The 24,078-nt window shown below is 51.9% G+C and overlaps 7 protein-coding genes across 7 annotated transcripts; 3 read left to right on the top strand and 4 right to left on the bottom strand.

The window, feature by feature from the left end:
* Positions 1–181: 181 nt before the first annotated feature.
* On the top strand, positions 182–631 carry N7498_003719 (uncharacterized protein; the record flags this gene model as incomplete). The annotated part of the gene is made up of 1 exon (XM_058450781.1): positions 182–631. The coding sequence occupies one exon, from the start codon at positions 182–184 to the stop codon at positions 629–631; it is 450 nt and encodes a 149-aa protein (XP_058310243.1).
* A 780-nt stretch (positions 632–1,411) lies between these two features.
* cp8 (putative carboxypeptidase Y) lies at positions 1,412–3,062 on the bottom strand (the record flags this gene model as incomplete). Its single annotated transcript, XM_058450780.1, has 4 exons — positions 1,412–1,483; positions 1,551–2,023; positions 2,080–2,440; positions 2,493–3,062. 4 exons carry the CDS (start codon positions 3,060–3,062, stop codon positions 1,412–1,414), a joined length of 1,476 nt encoding a protein of 491 aa, XP_058310242.1.
* A 472-nt stretch (positions 3,063–3,534) lies between these two features.
* Positions 3,535–5,242, top strand: N7498_003717 (UDP-glucoronosyl and UDP-glucosyl transferase family protein; the record flags this gene model as incomplete). The annotated part of the gene is made up of 3 exons (XM_058450779.1): positions 3,535–4,169; positions 4,221–4,859; positions 4,921–5,242. The coding sequence occupies 3 exons, from the start codon at positions 3,535–3,537 to the stop codon at positions 5,240–5,242; spliced, it is 1,596 nt and encodes a 531-aa protein (XP_058310241.1).
* Positions 5,243–5,942: 700 nt separating this feature from the next.
* On the bottom strand, positions 5,943–8,788 carry N7498_003716 (uncharacterized protein; the record flags this gene model as incomplete). Its single annotated transcript, XM_058450778.1, has 4 exons — positions 8,509–8,788; positions 8,010–8,404; positions 7,517–7,921; positions 5,943–7,463 (listed from the first exon to the last, which is right to left on the bottom strand). Exons 1-4 carry the CDS (start codon positions 8,684–8,686, stop codon positions 5,943–5,945), a joined length of 2,499 nt encoding a protein of 832 aa, XP_058310240.1. The 5' UTR covers positions 8,687–8,788.
* A 437-nt stretch (positions 8,789–9,225) lies between these two features.
* N7498_003715 (mitotic regulator LTE1) lies at positions 9,226–14,377 on the bottom strand (the record flags this gene model as incomplete). The annotated part of the gene is made up of 3 exons (XM_058450777.1): positions 9,226–9,512; positions 9,569–13,926; positions 14,010–14,377. The coding sequence occupies 3 exons, from the start codon at positions 14,375–14,377 to the stop codon at positions 9,265–9,267; spliced, it is 4,974 nt and encodes a 1,657-aa protein (XP_058310239.1). The 3' UTR covers positions 9,226–9,264.
* A 1,237-nt stretch (positions 14,378–15,614) lies between these two features.
* N7498_003714 (M13 family metallopeptidase) lies at positions 15,615–18,224 on the bottom strand (the record flags this gene model as incomplete). The annotated part of the gene is made up of 6 exons (XM_058450776.1): positions 15,615–15,692; positions 15,755–16,155; positions 16,216–17,308; positions 17,359–17,864; positions 17,924–18,150; positions 18,205–18,224. 6 exons carry the CDS (start codon positions 18,222–18,224, stop codon positions 15,615–15,617), a joined length of 2,325 nt encoding a protein of 774 aa, XP_058310238.1.
* A 4,435-nt stretch (positions 18,225–22,659) lies between these two features.
* On the top strand, positions 22,660–23,984 carry N7498_003713 (guanine nucleotide-binding protein subunit alpha; the record flags this gene model as incomplete). Its single annotated transcript, XM_058450775.1, has 5 exons — positions 22,660–22,786; positions 22,861–23,045; positions 23,103–23,266; positions 23,326–23,584; positions 23,643–23,984. 5 exons carry the CDS (start codon positions 22,660–22,662, stop codon positions 23,982–23,984), a joined length of 1,077 nt encoding a protein of 358 aa, XP_058310237.1.
* Positions 23,985–24,078: the final 94 nt, after the last annotated feature.

Below are 24,078 nucleotides of genomic sequence, written 5' to 3'. Positions count from 1 at the left end.
GTGATGTGCCTTGTTCTTTTCCGCGGTCGAGATCCCGGCTGTACCGGCTGTGATTGGGTGGCGGTGGCGCACCAAGTCAACTCTCAACCCGTTCACAAAGCTTCGCCCTTGAACCTTAAGTCGGTTGATATTCCATGTGGGCCGAGATCCGGAGTCAAGATCGCATCCGGCGATTTCAGACATGGCCATGTGCTACGGAAGGGAAGGCCACGAGGTCGACGACGTGGAGATTGGGGGAGTCCGGGGATTCCCCAGACCCAGGCCCAGAGCTGGAGAAGACTTTCTACACTGGGGAACGGATTCGGCCCCAGCTGCCAGAGCGATTAAGCTCCCAGATTCATGCGCCCCGATACTAGCGCGTCCGCTTTCCACCTGCCCGCTTGCGACACCCTTCGGGCCAGCTTTCCCTCCCGAAACTCCAGAAATCTGGCCGGTTGGTGGCGGGAAATTCGGAGCGACGCCCCCCTTGGATCTCACCGAGATCCGCGTCGGCTTCGGAGCTTTCGGAATATGTCTTACTGAATTTTCCGGTTATCCTAGCCTGCCGACCAGCATTCTTTCGTTCTGTCCCACGCGTTCGACACCGTACTCTGCAATCACCAAATGGGATTCCCTAGCTGCTCCCGAGTGAAGGGATGCCGAGCCAACCTGGCCAAACGGACGAGTCGCGGAATGATCGTATCACCACCATGAGGTAACTGGCCGTCTCCGGCAAAATACAATAGTCGGAGACTCGAACCCACGGGTCTCGATCCGCGGGGGAGGTGGGGGGTGCAACGCTAGAAACTAGTGGCTGCCGCCATGTGGGGATCGCTGTTTTACCAAATGCGGCCATTTCTCTGGTATGCGGCTATGTTGAGTAGGACCCGTGTGCCTCGAGAGACCCCTGCGAGTCATGACGCATGCTAATGGGATGTCGTCCTGATGAATTGATTCAGAGTCAAGGCCGGAATAAGAAGTAGAATGAATGACGACGCTTGAAGCGGTAATTGCCCTGCCAAGATGCGTACCACTCAAGGTACCGTCCCAAGTAGGTACCACCGTCGAATAAACGATATCGAGAGAAAGATCATATGTCTTTGCGGGCGTGGATAGAGGTCACTAGGAAAAAACTTTAGGCGTACCACTGGAACTTATTAAAAGCTACTTCAGCATAAACTTTTCTCGGCCAAAGTCCTGTGGCATTCACGAGGAAATCAGCAATTCGCAAAGAACGAGGACGACCGCAAGGCAGGAAGCGACAAAGGCCTGCTGCGGACACAGAATCAGAACTGGCATATGTTCGGGGTCGTGATAAGGAGTAAATTGATTACTATATTTCCCCCTGGGTCTCCAGCCATTTTGCTCTTGTGCCATACAACCGTTTCTTCAATAGTATCGGCAAGGGCCTTCGATGCCCTCGATCCCCCGCTTAAACAAAGTCTGCTCCGCTGATCCACCGCGTCATTATATCGAAAGCCACGTCGGGGCGATCTTGTGGCAGCTACCGAGATTGATGTTAGCGTCTGCTTTTTCTTCCGTTCTTCCGTTCTTATACTTGGGTCACTCACAAAGTGGCCAGCATCATTCACAGTCACGATAGCAAACCGCGATTCAATTTCTGCGGTATTGCTCGCCCGAACCCGGACCTCTTTCATCGTTCCGACGATTTCATCCTTGCCCGTTGCCGCAACTACTGACTTCCATGGCTGCAGCGACTTAGAAGCAAATTCAGGTTGCCCGCTCCAGGCAAGCGAGTTCGCCCAGCGAAGGTTTCCAGCTGTGTTGCAGGCAAGATCAAGATTGCCTTGGTAAGCGAGATAATGGACTTGGTTCTGAAGTAGATAAGCCACTTGGTTAGACGTGGAAGTCTCTTCGTCTGAAGTCTGTTCAAATGATCGAGAAATCGCATCAGAAGAAATATTAAAGTGGCCGACCTGTTTTGGGGGCGAAAGTGCGTCCCAAACAGCTCGGGTGTTAAGGTACTTTCCAACATGGGCCGCTTCAATATAGCAGAAATCGTCAAGTTCACAAGGGGCCGTAACTGTTGTTTTATGTGAGATTTTCGAATGCTTTCGTTCAATGTTATCGTATACTTACTGTCGAACCTGTTGCGGCCACCCGCGTATGACTCGTCATCGTACCATCCGATGACGCCCTCGTAGCAAACAGATATCGCTGCGTTGCACACGGCTGGGTCCGGGTTTTGGTTGCAAGTATCCATGACATCCATGCACCGAGGCATGTTAGCAGCCATGATATCACATCTGGTCTTGTTGAACACGGGTTCTGCAACGCCCGGGTTGGTGGTACACAATGTTTCCCAATATCCGAAAATCCGATCCTTCGGAGACATAAACCCGTCTCCCACCAGACACGAGCGAAGCTGCACCTGGGGCTCGTGAGGGTAGAGCTTATTCTGTCTCACTATCTGAGAGCCAAGAGCCGGAATATATTTACCCTGCAAAAGTTAGTCTCTTATACAATGTGAATATCAGAAACGGCTGCTTTACAGCGTATGATTCCCCCGATAGATGGAGCGGGCTATTCAGGTGATGCGGGAACACGCCTGAAACGGATAGCTGCAGAAATCGGTGCATATCGACAGCAGCGCGCGTCGAGTCGCCAGGTAGATCATAGCCTTCGTCGAGATAGGAGAAACCAACCCCGACAGGCTGATCAACGAACAGTAACGATGAGTTCCGCGACCAACCCCATGGGTTATGGTTGGTACCATTTCCGTGCTCGTTGACGAGACAAGGGCCGACCTCTTCGAACAGCCCGATCATACTAGACCCGCCTGGTCCACCCGTCATCCAGAGTGTCAATGGGTCATTGGTAGGGTCATTCTGGCTTTCAAAGTACCAAAAGAAGAGATGGACCGGCCCGACATCAAGCCATCCCGTATATTGAGCTGAACCGGCTGCGCAGATTGATTCATCTTGTTTTCGAATACGGATCGAGTGTTCTGGTGAAGAGTCACTCTGGAATATGCGAAAGCCGTCAGAACTCTCAGGTTGCAGGACCTGCTGGCTTGCAGCGTAGCTGAGGCCTATAAGGCCAGCGATAGACGAAAGCAACATTGGACATACACAGCTCCTGGGATTGCGGTGTAATGACAAAGAAAATGAAAATATTTTGATAAGTCGTAGTTGCAGCCTGCAAGTTTCCCCTCAACCAGCTTACTAAAAGCCCCGACCAAGGGGGTTAGGGGAGTTTGGGGGAGAGTGGCGCTAGACCCAAATGTGCCAAAGACGCATTTTGGTACAGTAGTCTCTTCGATTGATTCTCCAGCCCCAACGACAAGACGCACTAATCTATACTGGGGATTTTCCAAAACGTAAATTCCAAAGCGCATCCCTAGACATTACTCTATCGATCTGAAAGCGCTTCACGTGACACTAGAAGTCCGTTGGAGTACTACTCACATGGGTCGCATAGTTAGTCTAGGAGTAGGATACGACGGTGCTGACAAAGTCTCGAGTCCCCTCACAAGGCTCACAATAATTGACAAAACGGCATTCCTTAGAAACATCAGACTTGACTCGATCGACTATGCACGATATGATGTCCTGTCTCGTTATTCCTTTTCTTCTTCTCAAATTTATCCAAGTTGGCTTTTGTATAGAACCTCGCTTCTCGTTGAGTTCGGACATTTCTTATCCAAGCGCCGATCAGAAAGTGCTGTTCCTTACCAATTCTGATCACGAGCAGTCCAATGCCTTTTTAGCGACATGCCAATCGCTTATTCAATATCCCTTCGTGGATGTTCATTTCGCCTCTTTCCCAGAGCTGAGAGATGAGGTATCAAATTTACATACGGGCCTGTCCCGAGTCAGGTTCCATGCTCTGAATGGAACCCCTTACGCGAAGCGGCTTGAATTGGAAGAGTATCGATTATCAGGTTTATCGCATCCCCCCGGATTCCACGGCGCTGTAGCTTCGCGAAAAGATTTACCGATCTCCCAAGTACCGTGGAATGGCACCGAGTATCTGGAAATGTATCGCAGTATGCTTGACGTGATCAAGGCAGTCGATCCAACATTGGTTGTGATCGATCCAATGTTAAAACAAGCAAATGATGCAGTGCTGCAACTAGGCTATCAATATATGATTCTGTCTGCGAGTAATTTACGCGACGTGCTTGTAACAGAGCAGCCAGCGGGAAAAATGATTCGAGAGTTTCCCGCGTGAGTACCATATACCCATGCACTGAAGCCCTGGTACTAACACGGTTAAAGCATTGGCTCTGGATTCTCATCACCTTTGCCATGGTACCTTGCTCCGTGTAATGCCTACCTATGGCTGCGAAGGGCGTTTACAATGGTGTTCTCGTCGCATTTACGCAAATTGAAATCATGCCGACAACATCATGGCGTGGCCAACCCAGTCAATCTTGTCGAGTGGTACAGAGATGAAGTCACAGTACTCGTCACTTCTTCCCTGGAGATCGAGTATCCTATGTTCGTCCCCCCAAACGTCATAGCATGTGGCCCAATTATACCGCTGGTGCCGTCAATAGTCCGTCGAGACCAATGCTGGCAAGACTGCTTAAAATGCTGGCACGATTCCAGCCAACCTATACTCCTAATCGACCTGCAAAGACTTACAAAAGACGATACAATTGAAATCGTACGCACGCTCTTTTACATTCTACTAGAATACGATGATCTCCAGGTTTTGTGGAATATCAAAAACCAGACGGAAGACTCTCGAACAGATGATATCCATTTGGTGGTTGACACCTTCTCTTCTATATCGTATTGCCGGACGCGCAAGTTACAACTGAATATGGCAGGCATCGCGTCATTATTGACCAGTGAGGCCATATCTTGTGTTCTGCACCGCGGCGAGACTGGCCTCTTCCATGATGCTCTGACGTGAGTATGACGAGAGATAAATTCCTATAAGTCGGTTTACTAACAATACCCACTGCAACAGATCAGGCGTTCCCCAATTACTTTTACCTAAATGGCAAAGAGATTACGACTACGCAGTCCAGGCTGAATGGCTAGGCGTCGGCAAATGGGCAAACAGAGACCATGCTCCGTTCATAGCCAACGGGGAGTTGACAGATGCAATCCGGAGCGTACTGGATCAGGAACGCGATGGGGTTCACATCGCGCAGCAAGCCAAGCAGATTAGTTCAGTGCTTCAAACTGATCCCGGCCAGAATCGTGCCGCACAAGAGATCTTGAAAACGCTGCGTCTTCCTAATAACCGAACAAAAGAACGATGGAGAGCTTCCTCAGATGAGTTATAATGGTGTTAGCCGTGAATTGCAACTAGGACTCGCAGGATCCAGAGGTTCTACACCAACAGCCCTTGACTAGCATGGATCATCAATATTCTGCCGCAATTCCCAAATAGATAGGGTAATCTGGATAATCTGAGTGGCGTCGTTCTCATGTCTCTCAAGAGACTCTATTGGCTGGTAGAATTTCAATTGTATACCAGAATTCTGCACTCATGTCAGAAGACAGGATCCGGAAATCTTGTATTCACTAGAAACACTCTTATCATCTAGGCAAATTGATAATTAGAAGACTGTCCATTCTGTAGAGTGATAACCTCCCTCCCCTCAATCTAATTCTCTCAGAATTAAGTTACGAAGAAACCAGACTAATAAGAATGGCCCTAAGTGCTGGATGCATCGGGAGGGCATAGCGGACCAAGGAGTGCCTTATTCCAGTCACCAATTTACCTAGAGAATCAACATTTGCACTAATTTCATTTTCATTCGGAATATAGGTATATATATACTCTTAGAATCAGTCCAACATGCACTCCAGTGCTCTCCATGTAGCACACGAAAAGCAACGATGGCAAAGCGTATCGCTTTGTACGACTCCGGTTCCATCCTAGATCCCGAACTCGCATGCAACGACCGAAACACTGACTTGAGCCAGGACGGAGGAAACTGAAATAAATTGCAGTGGAGACGCAAGATAGGGAAGGGTTATCTATGGGTCGTCGGGGTTGAACCGACTGAGCACTTCGGGTGGGACGGTTGGGATGTATTTGCGCGCTCGCTCGCGGTTGATGCCGCCTAGCCCGGCGCCGTAGCTGACGAGCATGTCGGTGCTTGTGGGTAGGGAGAATGGAAGGAAGAGGGTTGGGTCGAGGAAGATGCTTTCTTTGCCAGGGCGGTCTTCTCTTGCGGCCATCATGCTTGTTGGGCGTGATGATGCCGCTACTGAGCCGGGGGATGTGGCTAGGTCTGGGGTTGCGGGTGTCCCCGAGGGTTGGTCTTTGGTCGGAGTTTTGGGTCGATCTCCTGCTGCACTTTGTGCAGGTCCGGCAGCTGCTTTTGCTTTTTCGTCTTGGATTTTCTGCTGCTCCCGATATAATATTCCAGGGTCCCGCTGCAGTTCAAGGAGGAATTTCATAGCTTGCTTGGTCAGGCCCTTTTCGCCAACTTCAGGCCGGTAGGACTTGACGGCATGCAGGAGCTGGAGGGGGATGAGCTGTTGCAGCTGAAGCAGAGTCGTCACGAGAGACTCGTGGTCGTCTCCGAGTGAGGAGAAGCACTGCAGCCATTGGAGCAGTTGGATGACGGGCGCTAGATGCCGACGAGCAGAATCAACCGTACTTTCTCCCGTGCTAGACATGGACCCATTTTCGTAATGCTCGGGTTGTCGATTGTTGCTGCGCGCCCAATCTTCCAACGTAGAGACATTCATGCGGATTTGCATGGCCTTTGTCCGCGCCAAATAGCGTCTCGTGCTCATGACCCGGTTAAAGATCTCCGCACTGAGCCAGTAAAGAAGCTGAGAGAGAATTTGAGTAGTGATCACGGAGTGAACGTCATATAGATCAAGTACAAAGAGAGTAGACGATAGAAGGGAGGTGATGTTGCGCGGGGAGATCTGGGCTCGTCGCCGGGGAGAAGGTGGCCGGAATCGCTTCTCTGCAGGCTCGGGGGCTTCGGTCCTCTTCTTTTTGAAAAGCTTCCACTCATTTTGGAAAGCAATATCCTCGAGCCCAGGGATGGTTTCATGGTCCAGCATTGCCGCATCCAGGACTTTGTTCATGCGTCGCTCGGCATCGCGAATGATGAGGACGAAGATCTCGTTGATCAGCTCCGCCAAATGGAGCTGGAATTGCACGGTTGCTTCTACCAACTCGCCGTCTTTCTTCAGATAATGGAGCAGGAGAGTGGCATTGGACAGCCAGAATGCCTGCATGGTCATATCCCATTGGTAACGTTCAACAACGTCGTTGATCTTATCCATCGCTGAAGTGAGAAGAGTATGCAGAAGCTCAGGGCTGGCATGATAGTGTGCGTAGCGCGCACTGAGGAAGAGGAGATTCGCCGGGACAGGTTTTTGGGAGGGAGATCGTTGCGGCGTCATGTTGGTGATGATAATGTCCAGAATCCGCTCCAGCTCATGATCCTGGAATACGAACATCTGGTCATTAAGACATCGGTCCCAGACAAATTCCTGTTGTTCCTGTTCGAGGTCGTCGTCGTCGTCCGAAGGCTTCCCTTTCTGTTAGTTTCATTCTCTGCAGAGGTCTAGATCACAGGACTCACCTCGAACTTCTCATCCAGCCCGAGGCTGGACAGGTCGACCTCCAGATTTAGTGCACTCTCTTCCATCATCATTCGGCGTTTCATCTCGTTCTCGGCAAGTTCTTCCTCAAAGCGACCATGTGCAAGCCCAGCATCATAGAAGTCGTCCTCAACAGCGCTAGGTCCAAAATTGTACCCGTTCTCTTGCAGATATTCGGAAATCTCACTGCCAGGCTGAGCGAAGTCGAAAGCCGTTCCCCCAGACGAAGACTTGATATCTGGCGAGGCGCCGTGGTCGAGGAGGGTTTTCGCGATCGTCTTGTGTCGGTTGGTCATAGCCCACATCAATGCGCTCCATTGGTTGCGATCTTGCTGGTCGACGAAGGCACCTGCCTCGAGAAGTGCCGAAACCACGTCTTGGTGACCCTGCAGTACATCCGTCAGCTTAGTTCTCCACTCCTTGCGCCCGAGGGACCTCATCCCTATCCTAGGGCGCAGTTTAAGGGCCACCCACAAAGCAACTCGCGTAGATCAAGGGCACCGTCCCCTCCTCGTCCTTGATATTCACATCCACAAAGCTCTTAGCTGGCCCCTGGACTAATTTCCGTACGCGCTCCACGTCGCCGTTGCTCGCGGCCATATTGAGGCTCTTCTGCAGGATGTCGCGTTTCTCGGCCACGGTCAGCGTCTCGTCGGCTGCGATACTCTCTTCGTTGGCGCCTAGCGAGTCCACCTCCCGATGAGCGGCCTGTGCTGCGAGCATCTCCATCAGTCGCGCATCGCTATCTTCGAGGTCGCGTCCGTACTGAGCCCGCAGCTCGTGCTCGGAGTCGTGTGAGTGGTCATCGAGGGCGAGGCTGAAAGCCAAGGGTTTCGCGGCGACCGGAGCAGTAAGGAATTGAGACTGTCCTGTTCCGAGGAGTCATGCGTCAGTCTATTGGGTCCAGAATCCAGGCTCCTGTGCAATCCCCCAAGCACAGGGTCCCCGCGGGTTGCCGGAAGAGAGCACTCACCCTGCCAAGCGTCGTACATCTCGGTCTCCTGCTGAAAGACCGGCACCGAGCGGCGATCGTCCAGCGATTTGGGCAGGTCATCGGGGAGCTCTTGTTGGGGTTCTGGGGACGCGGGGTCGTGGTTAGACTCAGGGTCAACGTCCTCTGAAGCCCCGCGCCGTGGCTCGGTCGTGTCCATCGTGGCGGGCCTGCTGTCGAGGACACGGGGAGCGGGACATCAAAGGGTAAGAAGGTGTAGATGGTCCCTGAGGAGAGCAAGTTGAAGAAAAGCTCCGCGGTGAGAATTGGTAGTCGGGCGGGAATTGGACCGGCGCTGAAACTGGTGGCCCGCTACGTAGATCAACCACCGCCAGTGATGCAGCTTTATGACGCACGTTGGAAACCACTGTATACGAAACCACTATTTACTCACCCGTGCTACACATGGAATACAGGACGGACGATCTATTCAGTGCCCATCATTTTGAGTTCAAATATCCTGTTCTACTCTCAGATCTTAATGTGAGATATTTAACAAGCCCTTGGCAAAAGGAATAGAGGAAATAAAAAGTCAAGTATGGACTAAGTATTCGGCCCATAAATCTCCGAGTTCCCAACTCATGCAAATGCTCGCTTCAAACGCAGAGTACAAAGATAAAGAAAAATATAAACGAATGCAGATATAGATACAGGATATATAGCAGAGGACGCCTCTGCGGCAAAAGGGGGTATGTTAATGAAAAAAACAAAAGACAAAGTTTAATCAGAGCTGCAAAATCACTCAAGCCGCTTGCTTCGAGCTTGAATCTCATCCTCGGAAAGGGATGCAATCCACAAACAGCGTTCGATGATACCTTGCACGGGCTCGAATCGGTACTTTGTGCTGGCATCGATCAGACGGAGCAGGCTCTTAACGATGCGGGCAGCAGTGCGGTAGCGTTCAAAGTTAACCAGCATTCCTCCCTCGCTGCTTTGAATCTGTGCGGGTTTCTGGGCATTGTAGGTGAGGTCGTGCACGTACAGACCTGTATTATAAATTAGTACCGAAGCAATAAGTAGCAGAAGCAGAAGCAATACTAACCAATGAAGGGAATGCAGCCTTCCTGCAAGCTGGCTGTCTCCATCTCGATACGAAGGTCATTGAAGTTGCGCACCGGCTGAATCAAGCACTCCATGTCCTTGAATAGACGTTTGTGTTCCAGAGGAACCAGTGCCCAAGTCCGTTCTAACCGGGAGCAATCGGACGAAGACAGGGCAATCACAATTTGAAGCATCGTGGCGTAGTTGCAGAGACGACGGGCATGCGCTGCCGTGTGAATGAATTTGACGACTGTGCGTGTCCGTTCATGGATGTCCCGAGTCAAGACAATCTCGGACACAACCCATTTCACCATAAGATTGAAGCGGCCAACGACGAGATCGATGCCTTTACGTTCCTCGGCATTAAGGAACTGAGCCCAACTAACAACGCGCTGGGGGCCGCTGTTCCACTTCATCTCGACCAGGTCGCGCCAATCCACTTCACTCAAGGCAGCCATCTCAACCAATGTCAGTTGCTGAGCAAGAACTTGGGATTCACACGCAAGGATGAATGGAACATGGTCAGGGCCAGTAGTATCGATTGTGTTCGGGATTTGTCGCTGATTCTCGGAATTAGCAAGTACATTGCTCGAGAAATTCGGGACGTCCCTTGGCCCTGTGCCGGCAGTTTCCGCATCCCGGCGTCTGGGGGAGGTATCAGGAGTAAGAGGGTTTGCCTGGAACAGGACCTTGTCTATCGGCGAGGCACAGGAGCCGAAGGATCCTGGGTGTTGAATGGTCATGGGAGGGGAGGGAGGGTGCGCCAGAGGATGAGGCGGGATATCGACAGTCGACGCAGTCAGACTGCGAGTATCAGTAGATATGCGGCCAGCTATGGCTTCGCGCGGATCTATCATATTAATAGAGATGGCTGACAAGCGCTTGGGGGTATTTTGCCCATCGACCCACTGCGCCGACTCAGGGGCCGTTGCACCTCGAGGAATACGCCGCATGCTTTCGGTCTCATGCACAATATGAATAGAAGGATGTGAGGATGCTAGCTCGGACGTGTCTCGGCTGGAGATGAGACTGAGAGGTGCCCCATAAATACCGGCATTGGGTCCACGGTTCGTTGCCGGTCGCTTCATCGACTCATCGGTTAACCCACGCTCCAGAAGAGGGACGGAATTGTAAGACTCCTCAGATTCCGCAACGGAGTCAGAGTAGGGTCTGGGTGGCGCGAGCCGACCCCCCACGGTGGAGTAAGCCGATTTGTCTGTCTGGTGTCTCCGAGCTAGAACGTCCGGGTTCACATAGTCCTTGGCCTTTTCGGATCCAACTCCAGCAACAGGTATTTCACGATGTGCTCCATATTTCCCGTGAGAATTAGGAGTCTGACGAGATTCTGCCTCTCTATCACCATCAGATGGCCACTTGCCCTCGAGCTTCAGCAGCGTGGATTCAATTCCTCCATCGTCATCATCGGGAATCTGCGCGAAACGAGCAAGAGCGGATTCGAAAGATCGCCTGACATTCCGAATCTGATTTGGTTGAACAAGAGAATAGCGAGGGTTTGGAGGAATCAAGGTGGTCTGGGGTCTCGACGCAGTATCCTCGGTTGTAGTCACAGTCTCTAACAGAGAGTCATCGTATGAAGCGAATGACCCGCGATCGGAGCCCGGTTCAATGTCATCTGCATATTGAATTTGCCGCAGGTTCCCACCAGGGCGTCTGCGCAGTGGTGGACCGGATATTTGTCCCGGTAAGTCTTGCGCGGTCCTCGATCCAGCCACAGATGTTCCTGCCTCGCTTCCCATTGAAAGGCGGTGCCTAGCTATTCCACTCTGGAAAGAGGCATACTTTCGGAGGCGGAGGGAGAGTGAGGCGCTCTTGCGAGGTATTGACTGGCGTTCATTGGAGTATGATCTTCTTGTCGAAGCAGGATGGGGGATGTGCAATAAATTTGGATGCTGGATGGTGGGGTCCGATCCATGGCCATTGTAATATATCGGAAGTAGATATCCTTCTTTTCCTTGAGACGAAGCATGGGAGAGAGGGCCCGAGAGAACGTTGCTGTCAAAATTAGGTCGAGGGTCATGATCCATGGTATTTGGCGGGGGTTCTGACAAACCCCCAGACATCGTTGGCATAAAATCGAACCCTGTATCATCCACGATGACAATGGAGCCACTTCCAGTAGTCAGGCCACTCTTTATCTTTGACTCGGTGGTCCTGGGTGGATGCAGCGATGATGAGTCTATCACATTGGGGGCAGACTCCTCCAAATCTGCCTGGGGCCCGGAGGTACGGACTGGCGGCTGGGTGCTTTGCCCAGTCTCGTTATTGTTCATGGCTTGGCGGTAATGCTTCAAAGCCTCGTCGCAGAGAACATCGATCCGAGCAGGCCGTTTAGGCACAGCGGCCATCTTTCTCTCTCGGTAAAACTCAGATCCCAGAGCAACATTGTTGGGCATGGCAGAGGTCTTTCCGCGGGACGGCAATGAGATAGCCTCAGAGGCATTCGCAATCCGAGCAGAAACACTATGGCCGCCATTTCTGGTGTGAAGTGCACGCTTGATCGAACCAATGATTGTCCTAACGCCTGAATTCGGCGGGGCTGGCTTGGGTCCACCATCCGAGCTACTTCGACGGTCTGGATTTGAGGAGTTCGAGGGTGGGGCCAAAGGAGGCGAGTCGGGGGCCATCATTGTCATATAAGTTTCCGCAGGAGGGTAGAGCGCTCCGCGAATGAAACTGACAGGGTCCAGTATTTCCGGCATTCTAGCACCCCCAGAACCAAGTTCCATACCAAACATGGGCACCCGGTCATCTCGCACCGAATCGGAGAAACTGCCGCTCCTCTTATGTCCGTGACCATGATATGGGTGCCGCGAAAGCTTCGGCGACGTGGGAGGAGGTTCATGTGGAGATGTAGATTTGCTGAGTCCTAGTTGCACCGGCCGCGGTCCCTTGCTCTTGGAATATGGATTGGAATAGCGTTTTGGAGATTTAGGAGGCAGAGAGCAAGACAAGGCCAGCAAGCTTTGATCGCTTTTGGTGGAGAAAGGTATGCTCTGAACAGTCGCAGCAGATTCCTTCCGATCATGTTGCGTGGAACTGGGCAGACTGTCACGGAGATTGGCGTCTGTATGAGGGAGCGTGCCAGCCGGGCTTTGCTGGTTTGTATCCTCTTTAGGCAGTTCAATTTGTACGCTTCCAGGCTCAATGGGACTGTCTGGATCGTTATATGCACGAGCGAGCTCGGGTGACGTCCAATAGACCGAACACTTTCCGTTCCAGCACCGCTTCAAATCGAGCAGAATTTTCAAGTCACTCATGCCACCGTTCTCCCGGGATTTGACGTCTTCATATAGAACGTTGATGGTTTCACAAAAGTGGGACCGGAGATCATAGTTCGTGATAAAATCGTCAACAAAGTAGTTCAGAATCCAATGACGAAGAGCTGCAAACGTTCGAATACGAATGATGCGGCCATCATCCTGTAGCCTATTAATCGCCCACCGTAGGCGTGCAAGAAGCAGGGCTAGCAAATGGCTTGGTGAAAGATAAGAGCGGAAGGTGAGGAAGAAGTCCGACACCAACTCGTAGTCCATGAACGACTCTGAAGATATTTGCGCAACAATCCGCGCGGGCGTAGCAGCACTGACGTCTTTAGTGCCGGGAATATACCGCACGACGGCTTCACGGTCCATGTCCGAAACCAAGCGTTCATAAATAGACGGTTCCACCGGTCCGTTCAGTTCATATACCACGGAGTTTCTGGGTATTGGCGAGGCTCGACTGAGATCAATGGCCGCGGTCCCCGAAAACATGGATACCGCAAAGGACGGCCGGTGACGAGAGAAAGAGTCTCTGCAGTACGGGCTCGCGAGATGGGTCGGAAAAGGGTCTGCCATGCTACCCAGGAAGCTCGAATTGCGGAAATTATCGGACATTGATGTCCGCGTGTAGACGGAACTGTGCAGGGCCGCACTGCCTTCGGTGTTGAATCGCGGTGTACCGAGCCGGTAGTGCGGGATAGGAACCTCCAGCGTGGTGTTACCCGATTTCCCATTTGAGGGCTTGGGCCGGTCCTCAGATCTATCAATCACAATGCGCAGCTCGCCACGTTTCCCCACGCCGGACACCGACTGCTGTTCTGATATCGTCGAGAACGAGTTCGCTCTGTGATGGGTGTTTCTGACGGACTCGGGCCGTATAGAGTCGGAAACAACCGACTCGTACTCTTCGTCGGGACCGTTGCGAGGGCGCAGTTCAGAAAGTTGCGAGCTTGACCAGCGTGAAGGGTCATCTCGGATATGGGCGTGTTTTTGCGGCTGAAGACGGTCACTTGTCACTTGATCAACGGAGGGGAAGGGGACTATTGGGGAGGCTTTCTGCGGCGGATTGGCAATCGGCCTGGCCGTGGCAGTCGTATGTCAGCTGGCTGCAGAGGGTGTACGACACGGGATCACGTCGCAGAGATTATATCTTGATCGCACCTGAGAAAGATCTTGCCATTCTGGCCGACACTTCCAACCGTAAAATGACCTGCTTTGCGCGGGGCCGGACGCGCCTCGAGCGGGCCGCGCTGCGTCTGGGACCGTTGCAACGGGGCTTTCCGTAACAATTCATGGCTATCCTTGGCACGCAGCCCCGTGGTCGCCGTCCTGTCTCGAGTGGCCTTCAATTCCAAATTCCGCTTGATATTGCCTCCTTGTGCTACCGTGTTGGCACGTCGTAGATTGGATGGCGCATGGCCTCCACTTCGGGTTTGATCCAAGGTCGGCAGCTCGTTGATTTGGACTCGAGGCTCGGAGTCATCTTTGGAGTTGACGGACGGTTCAACGGTCACAGGAAACGGCCCCATCGCGGGCGATCGCGAGAGCTACGGTAGCTCAACGCGACGCGAAGAGCGATAAGCTTTGCAAAGCTTTCCTTTTGATTGAAGCCGGTTAGAACGCGAAACGCAGCAGCCCGAGTCGGGATCGGAGATGACGATGGCACGACATTGCCGCCTAAGGGGGGGGGGGGGGGAATAAAGAAAAGATGAGGGTGACAGCTCTTGTTTTTGCCCGAGTGGAGTTGGGGAAAACCGGTACCGGCGCGACGGAACCAGAAACCACACGAACGGGTCCACGGTCCCGAGGGGAAAGCCCCTGACCTCTTATTTGTCTACAGCCTCACCTTTCCTGCGTCTCACAAACATCCATCTTATCTCACACATCTCAAAGGGTCCCCGCAACTGAACTAAATCTGTCCACTCTTCATTCCTGCACCAGAGATGATAGGTCACGACTCCATCCTACAGGGCCCGTTAGCCCATTCGCCCCGGCGAAGCGAGAACTTTGGGGCGACGCTAATTCGCGCGCTGGTTGGCCGATGTGACCGCCGTTATGCCAGCTCCACTTAGTCCCCGGCACCGAGTGACGCGACGCTGGAAACCGGGAGCTGATAGATGGAGCTCGCCTCATGACACGTCCTGTGAGGGTCCATCAGAGCGGCTCTCACTGGCCCTCCCTGGCAAGTGTCTCATGCATGTCCGGGGCTCCCCCTCCAGCATAGGAGCTGTGTATGACTGTTGCTCAGCCCATCTGCGAGGTTCCACCCGTGCCAAGGCCTGTGTTTCGACTAATTCAGTGGTTGGGAACACAAACCGTATTTTTGAGCTTTCACATGATCCTCTTTCCGCACTAAATGTCAAGGATCTTCCCTTTCCTCCGCGCCGAGCCCTCTACAAATGGTATCTCGAGACCGATCCGATCTCATTCTGGGGATCTGCTGTCCCGGCTCTCAGACCGCCTCCACGATCTGCGGGAGGAGTTGCTTTTGCGACGCGGGATCTCTTTTACTGCCTTCGACTAACCTAACTTTAACAGGGATCAACGTGGGAGGGGATGTGCATCTAGCTCAAAAGAGGGACATCTCCTGTCGTATTTGCAGACGACGCTTCGCAAGGCAAACGTTTGCAGATTGAGGCTGTTCCATTCTTTACATCTTCAGACACCGAAAGGACAACCTCGAGGTACTCGGGAGGATTTGACGCATGCAAGGAAAAAAAAGTAAATTAGATATGATGAAGTGCACAAAATACGACGCGCCATAAGCTACCAGAGCTTGCAAACTGGCTTCTTGTCCGGGCACTTGAATGCATCCTTGAACTCTCGAGAGTTCGCCATAGTTTCCTACACGCGAAGTTAGCGGGGTACTTGTAGAAGAACAAAAACAAGGACACGGCTGAACTCACAATGATTCGCGCCGATTTGGGCGCATGTGGGTCGGTATAGATGCCCTTCTCCGCTGCCTCCTTGGTAGTCTTCCCACACCACCAGTTTGCGTATGAGATGAAGAATAACTGCTCTTTGCTGAATGAGTCTAGACCCGGGAGGTGAAGATCAGGCTTAGCCTCATCGTGCTTCTTCCAAGCATGGAATGAAGCGGTCAGGCCACCGGCATCGGCAATGTTTTCGCCGAGCGTCAGACGTCCATTGACGTGGAGAATCTTATCTCCAGGGCCCTCGACAGTGAAATCCGAATACTGGTCAACGAAGCACTGAGCTCGCTCCTCAAAGGCCTCGACAGTCTTCTCATCCCACCAGTTCGTATAATTTCCGGTTTCATCATAGTGGCGACCCGTAGAATCAAAAGCTGCAGGTGGTTAGTATATCGGATCAGAGATCAGCTGTTGTGGGGTAGAAAAATCCATACCGTGAGATAGTTCATGGCCGCTGACTGCACCAAATGCACCATATGCCAGATACAGCGGGGCAGAAGGTCCATAAAACGTCGGCGGCTGCATGATGCCTGCAGGGAATACGATCTCATTTCCTGGAGGGTTATAATAGGCATTGACTGTAGGTGCCGACATGTCCCATTCGTCGCGGTCTGTTGGCTTGCCCAGCTTGGACCATTCGTTGTGAAGGTCAAACTTGGCCACAGCCACTTGGTTCTCGAAGAAAGAATTCTCGGACACATCCAGCTCGCGGTAGTACTTCTCGATGTCCTCTGGATCCATCACATTGGGGCTTTTGGTGGGATATCCAATCTTTTGAATGATGTTCCCCACTTTCTGGATACCCAGCTTCCGGACATCCGGAGACATCCATTCAGTCTGATCCAGTGTGAAGACAAAACGTTCCTTGATGTCCGAAACGATCTGGTCACCGAGCTTCTTCGATGACTCGGGGAACGAGTCCATTACGTAGAACCGACTCAGGCTCCAGCCAAGGCCCTCATCGAGAGTTTGAATGCACTTGCGCCATCGCTCCTGGGTTGCCTGCGGATCTTTGCCTTCGAGCGTGTTCTTGAATCGTCGCAAGGGAGCCACCTTGTCATCCTCAATCTTGTCGGCATATGCCTGAATGGCTTTCCATTGCAGGAAGAAAGATACCGTCTCACGGGATGCATCGTTCAATATTTCAGACAATGCCTTCATGTATGAGGGCGACCCCACAATCAGGCGATCGCCTTTGTAGTCATGAGGTGCCAATTCTGAAAGGATATCCGCAAACGAGATCTCGGGAATCATTGAATCGGTTTCCTTGATGCTGCGTGGGTTATAGTACTTTGTGACATCTTCCTGGGTGGCCGTATCTGGTGTCACGTTCGCAAGCTTTGTTTCAAAAGCCACGATGTTTTCTGCAATCTTATCACTCCCTGAGAACCCTTGAAGCACTTCCTTTAGGACCGTAGTATATTGAGCCACCAGCTCTGTGTTGTTATAGTACTCGATCGCTGGGAGACCAATTTCACGAGGCGGTGTCACCATGATCACCACATTGTCCGGGTCCCGATCATCAGGCTGAAGCTATTAGGAGTGTCGTAAGATAAGGATGCAGCAAGTCAACTTACAGTGACACCCGAGGATACCAAAGCATTAACACCAGATTTCATGAGATAGAGGATCGCACTAGTGAGATGATCCTGAGTACCGGAAACAAGCCCACCTTTGGTAGGATAGATACTCTGCAGCCCAGCTAGCATCTCATCCAAGGGTTTGCTACCGCGACTTCTGACGGTCGATTCGTCCAAACAAGCATCATAAGCGGTCTTGAGCTTCTTGAAGTTCTTAGCATCAGATGGATCAGAAGCGTCCGCTTGCTCAAGAATATGACGGAGTTTGGTCTGGGAGTTCTCTGCCATGATCGTGCCGGCAAATATGGAGCCTTGGTCGGAGCGCATGTCATGCAACTGGCGCCACCCACCGCAGACATACTGATCGAAGTTGGTGCAAGGATCAATGTCTGCGTGGTTAGGATCGAGGTTGTTCAGGATCTCCGATGCTGCATGAATACATTGCGGCGAGTCACAGAAGGCAGGCGCTTGCGGGTGTGGGGTACGTGGTTCGTCCGACTTGTCTGATAGCAAGGCCTCGGTGTTAAAAACGGACTTTCAAGACGAACAAGGAAATACTCACTTTCGACGAATTTGATGAGGCCGTAGCTTATCAGGCCAATCCAGCCAATTGTGGCTACGAGCTTCACGGGATTCCACCTACAGCGGGTTCTTCGAAGTGGGTCCCGTCTCCAAGCAGGATAGGCAATGGGCAGGTTCTCATCGATAAAGCCATTTCCATCGTCCATGAGGCCCTGCTTGCCTTCGATCTCAGTTGGTCCCATGTCGACCAACACCGGTTTGTTGTCACTAGAGACATTCAGTATGTCACCCTTGGGCAGAGAGCCGGCTGACAAGACAGACCTGTGGAATGACTGCGGCATTTTTGATTTGGGGCGTAAACTGGCAACAGCCAGTTCGATTACGATTGTTGAATGAGCCCCTGGTGGATGTTAAGTTCACGAGGGAGCTTCTCCGCATCCCCTCACGGAGGCGGAGGGTAACATTGTGTCACACATTTCGTCATGTGACTGTGTACTATAGCAACTATTCCCCTGGGAATGAGAACAATAAATAGTTCGCCAAATTTTGGAAAATCATTGTAGCGAGCTTGGTCAGGAAGATAATCTTTGCAACTTTCTTCGCCGGGCAAAGAAAGGGACCGCAAAATAGTAGCCAATTTCAAATACTCCAGCGACCATCCTGTACGCAATAACTGCCCAGGTAGGAGCAATTGAAGTGCCGACTCTAGTCCCTTTCTTTCCGAATTTACCAAAATACCGGAGCTGAAGGAGACCCATGGCAGGCTGGAAAAGGATAAGGGATGGAACAACTACCATGTCAATAATTGGATGGTAGGTCTGTATCAACTGCAAGTCTCTTGCTATTGAGATGCCAAGACCTAGTCCAGCGATCGCTAGAGCAAGAGTAAAGAGTTGCAAGAAAGCATGGACATATACTGCTGTAGAAGATGGAAAAACACGAAGTGCTAGTGCAAATGAAAGGAAAAGGATAACAGACACAGTTATCATGATAACAACATGGGTGATTCTTTTCTTTTGAACGGAAGGAGAGTTGTCGGATGAGATAGACTGCCCTGAGCTATTGTCGCGCTCAAGGTTAAAAACGGGTTGTAAGATGTGCCACCGATTGCTTTTTGGAAGTCTATAGCTGCAATGCCTGAAGAATCATGGATGGCGATTGTTTCTGATAAGCTGTTGATGTCAAGTGCGTTTCAGTATTTGAAAGCCCAGACCAATGGACTAGCCGAGCTCGTTATATCCTCATGTCCACCGGGCCAGTTGATGCAGCTATCGCACCGAATGTTATCTGAAACGCGTCATGCAGGACAACATCATTTGTCTTAAAAGATAAAAATTGTAAGAACGATTGGACTGCCAAGCACCCCCAAACACACCAAAATCACTAATTATATCCTTATCCCTACAATGTATGCTGCTCCGACGGGTAGATTCCCTGTCTGACGGATAGAAGCGTGCCAATCATAGTACATATTATGAACTGGGATGGCTTCGGAGCAGTCCCAGCATTGATCCCGTGGGTAAGAAGCTTGCATAAGTCTTGACAAGAGCTCAGAAGTTCTATGGACTCTGTTATCTCGCCTCTCAAAAAGGAGCTGTTCCCGGGTCTGCCTGTATTTCAAATAATGCCAAGGATTCCTTCATCGCCGGGTCCCAATATCGAGTGAAAGCAAACGTTAATTCCAAGAATCAGGATCTCTAAGAGTCTCATGATTCAAGCCACAGCCAGAACTTAGCTATGATTGACTTGAATCAAGTACCTATGTAAGGTACTTTAGACTGACAGGCTAACCACACCCGCGAGTTAGCCGAGATATGGTGTCTAATAAATTTTCCGAAATGCTGCACCAATACTCACCGGGCCAATACCGTCCTCAGTATTGGTATCCCCACCCGGGAGCAAATCCCGAGCAGCCGGTGCCCGGAGGCCCTGAATAGCCAGGATCTGGACTGCTGTCAAATGCTGATCGACAACGTTTACTTTCCTAGGTTCCACTGGCCAACGTCTTTGGATCCTTTGCCCGTTACACGTTTCCCTGATCGTCTACAATGGCTGTCTTTCTTTCCTCCTTTGTGGAAGGACACCGATTAGGAAGCCCTGCAGACACCTTGCCCCTCACAGTCAGGTGGCGATAAACTTCGGGCAAGTGCCGAGCTCTCAACGACAAACTTGCACATCGATTGACGTTTTTAGCTTGGTCAGCCGAAATCAAGGATGGGTGATCGCCGCTGACAGAGAGGGCGTCCATGTGGCTTCCGCGATTCCCCAAAATTAGTTTGAAGGGCTCGACCGCACATGAAAGTCAAGACTTGTCTTCACGGCCGTGACGAACTTGAACCCCTCTTCTGAGGCGCTATCGATCGATTAGGCAAGACTCGTCACCGGAACAACATGGTTCTGGCTCGACACCGTGGAGGCCGGTGGGTCCAAACGACGTGCCATGTGCAGGTCTACGCGGCCACGTTCACGCCCGGAGATAATTCGCCCCCAGATCGGCCTGTGGTCGATCTAACTCGGGTGTCTCCTACGTTAGGGCAATCTGTCTCCACACCCCAGCGTGGGCAGGATGACCCCCTGCCTTAGTTTCCGCGCCGGCATGCGAGCAGCGAAATTGTGAAACCGACAAGGGTGAAACGAACGGACCCTCGTTTCAAGATACGATACTGAGGCCCGGGGAATGAGATACCAGCCATTGTGGGGGGGGGGGGGGGGGGGGGGCAGAGTATACAGGTCATAAAAAAAGAGGATTCCCTCGTGTCACGGCAAGGCTATTTCATTTCGACAGTTTACAGTAGCTCGTGCGGCGTACGAGTCCGAACTCAAAACGACGGCGAGCACGGGCTTCATTGTTTACCGGACACGGGATGGCGGTGTTTTTGGTTGTGGAGTGACTTTGATAAGCTCCACCGAGTATTGCCGAACCGCTCCAATTCCATGGTTCAAATTTGTCAAGTCTGCTAAGAGCGACTCTGGCGTCTCCGGTAAGCGAAATAGCGCTACTAGCGCAATCAAGGTTTGCCTGACGGACGGTGCCTCGTATCATGGAGCGATCCCTACATGGCCTACCGAACAGAGCCTCGGTAGAAGATGAGCAAGTCAGATACGCTTGGTACTTTGGATGGAACAGGGATTTCCAGAGACGGAGAAGATTCTTGGGCTGCGACTGAGCGAACGGAATCCCTAACGTTTCTGAAATTTCCTTGCATCGATACCACCCTGAGTTGGCGGTGATCGCCGCTGCGTGCATTCCGCGTGCTTGGCAGCGAAGAACCATCGAAGAATCCACTCCGTCCACTCCACCCTGGGCCCCGGTTGCCTACGGAGTACGGATTACGGACTACCGGACAAGCGACCGCAACGTAGGCCTTCATCCAGGATAATTTCAGGGGTTGTGTAACGTGAAGAATCGTCGAGATGCACAATGCTTCTTATTGGGGGGCGAGTCCAATAGTCTCCAATGAATGGGTGTGGTTCAGCCAGATTGCCCCTGCAGCAGCCCATGCTCATTTAGCCTTTCGGAGCACCTGGGCCATGATGGTTCGAGAAGCGCGCGGGAATACATGCCTCCCCCTTTGTGTCTCGCGTGGTAAGCACAAGGTACCACCTGTCCTCCGTTACCCCCTCTGGAAATGTCAGGCTCGTGTAGATAGGCGATAGGCCGAGGGAACATGGAATGGGGATCCATTTCAGCAATAATCCCGGTCTATGATCCCACTATATTATTCGGGCAAATCAGACAGGGGGAGTCGGCCCCATCCGGTGGATCGCCCCGGCGCGCCCCTGCTTAAGACTGTACGACCGCTTGGAGTGAAGGGGAAAATAAAATAAAACGCTTGGATGGTCATCGCGTCATGGAGAAATAGTGTGCGGTCCGAGACAACGGTCATTGTGCTCACATTCCGAGTAGGAATTTGGAATTCCAAACGCTAAGCTCAGCTTCGCGGAAGCTGATCAAACTAAGATTAAGTGCCGGCGAACCGGACACGCTCTCCCCGCTTGTGGGATTTCTCTTGGGACGGCAGAGATGTACTACTGATCTGACTATCCTACTCCCGTTTTCTCCTTTCCTTCACCCCTCCGGTTTCGCGATTCCCCTTCGTGAACCAGTGGTCTCAACCTGATCCTTGGTGGCAGGTGTCTCTCTCTCACCCTCTATAGCCGGTTCTGGAAATCCTGGCTGTCCGATTCCCGCGCCCCTCAAGGTTCTCGTTCCCCCGCAAAAGCCTGTAACCAAACTTCACGCGCTCTCGGCTGTCACCGGACTTCCCCCTCGAGTCCCTTCGAATCCCCGAACTGCCAATCCGACGTCGCACCTACCACGTTACGGACTCGGGTTTTGTGTCGGAGGATAACCTGGTCCAATTGGATACCCGGCCGCGCCATTTATCACGGAACGTGGCAGCAGCTCCTGGGTGTGGGGAAAGAACCACTTCGAGCTCGCGGCGTGGTCAGAACAAGCGCCGACGGCCGTTCATTCATCGCGTGGGTCGTTTGAAGGTGGACAAGAATCTCTGTATAGGTAGGGCAACACTGATCACGATCACATCTTGGCGAATTGCCGGTGCCTCGGCCGTATCGAGTCCAGCCGAGTCATTGTCTGTCTCTGATTCTGAACCGGGAGGACTCGCGAGTGGCGCGGGACCATCGCGTCCCCCTGATTCAGATCGAGTTGGCATTGGCACCGTCATTCCGCGACTGTGATTCCCCAGCGCTTAGCTTCGTTCTGTAGCTAACGACTGGCCATTCCTTCCAGAGATACCGCCGTGTTCCCGAATCATGGGTTGCATCAATTCAAAACCCGCCGAGGCGGACAAGGATGCCCTTCAGCGGAATGCCCGCATAGATCGAGCGATCAAAAATGACAAGAAGACAATGGACCGGACGATCAAGATCTTGCTATTGGGTGCGTGATGCTCGGCGATCTCAATTCTGACTGTCTTGGTCCCGTCATGTGTCATATGCTAACAATGATACTAGGCGCTGGAGAGTCTGGCAAGTCGACGATCATAAAGCAAATGCGCATCATTCACAGTCGAGGCTTCCCCGAGGAAGAGCGTCACACAACACGGGCCGTTATCTATTCGAACATCGTCATTGCCTTCAAGGTTCTGTTGGATATCATGAACGCCGAAAACATAGAGTTTGAGCAAGAAAAGACAAAGGTATAATTCACACGAGCTGCTCTGGCTATTCAGGATGTAAACTAACATCCATCAAAGCTGCTGGCCGATCTATTAGACAAGACGGACCCGGACGTGGGCTCGGATGAAGCCTTCTCCGATATGAAGGTCCGGGACGCGATGAGAGAAATGTGGCTTGATGCTGGCGTTCAAAAGGCCGTTGCGCGTGGTCACGAATTCGCCCTGCATGATAATTTGGTTTAGTAAGCCCACCTTCCGAGTCGTGTCTATCATACACACCCGTTCTAACCATGACCTATAGCTTCTACGACTCTCTGGATCGCATTTTCAAGCCCGGCTGGCTTCCTGATAACCAGGACATGTTGCAAGCGCGACTCCGCACAACGGGTATCACCGAAACCTTGTTTGAGCTTGGGCAGATGAACTTCCGCATGATGGATGTCGGTGGACAACGGTCAGAACGGAAGAAGTGGATCCACTGCTTCGAGGGTGTTCAGTGTCTGCTCTTCATGGTTGCTCTGTCTGGATACGACCAATGTCTTGTTGAAGACCAGAACGCGGTAAGTCCACGATTTCATTCGCCATTTCCCGGCCATCGGTCGCTAATTTATGCCACAGAACCAAATGCACGAAGCCATGATGCTCTTTGAATCATTGGTCAATGGCGAGTGGTTTAAGCGGAAACCCATCATCCTTTTCCTCAACAAGATCGATCTCTTCAAAGGGAAACTCGCCATCTCCTCCATCTCCAAGCATTTCCCCGACTACACAGGCTCCAACACGGACTTTGATGCCGCAGCACGGTACTTCTCGGACCGTTTCCGCGGCATCAACCGAATCCCAGACCGCGAGATCTATATCCATTATACCAACGCCACAGACACCACATTGCTGAAAGCGACCATGGATTCCGTCCAGGACATGATCATTCAGAAGAACCTTCATACCCTCATACTATAAGGCAGCGGCATTCAGGTACCGGTGGCCTTTATGATGAACGTCATTGTTGCCACGAAGTTGATTTTCGTTTCTTGTCAAGCTCTCTAGCCTTTTC

Source organism: Penicillium cinerascens (genome assembly GCF_028974065.1).
Source record: "Penicillium cinerascens strain IBT 15544 chromosome Unknown contig_24_segment0_segment0, whole genome shotgun sequence".
NCBI classification, from domain to species: domain Eukaryota; kingdom Fungi; phylum Ascomycota; class Eurotiomycetes; order Eurotiales; family Aspergillaceae; genus Penicillium; species Penicillium cinerascens.
This window is presented reverse-complemented; position numbering and strand designations above follow the sequence as displayed.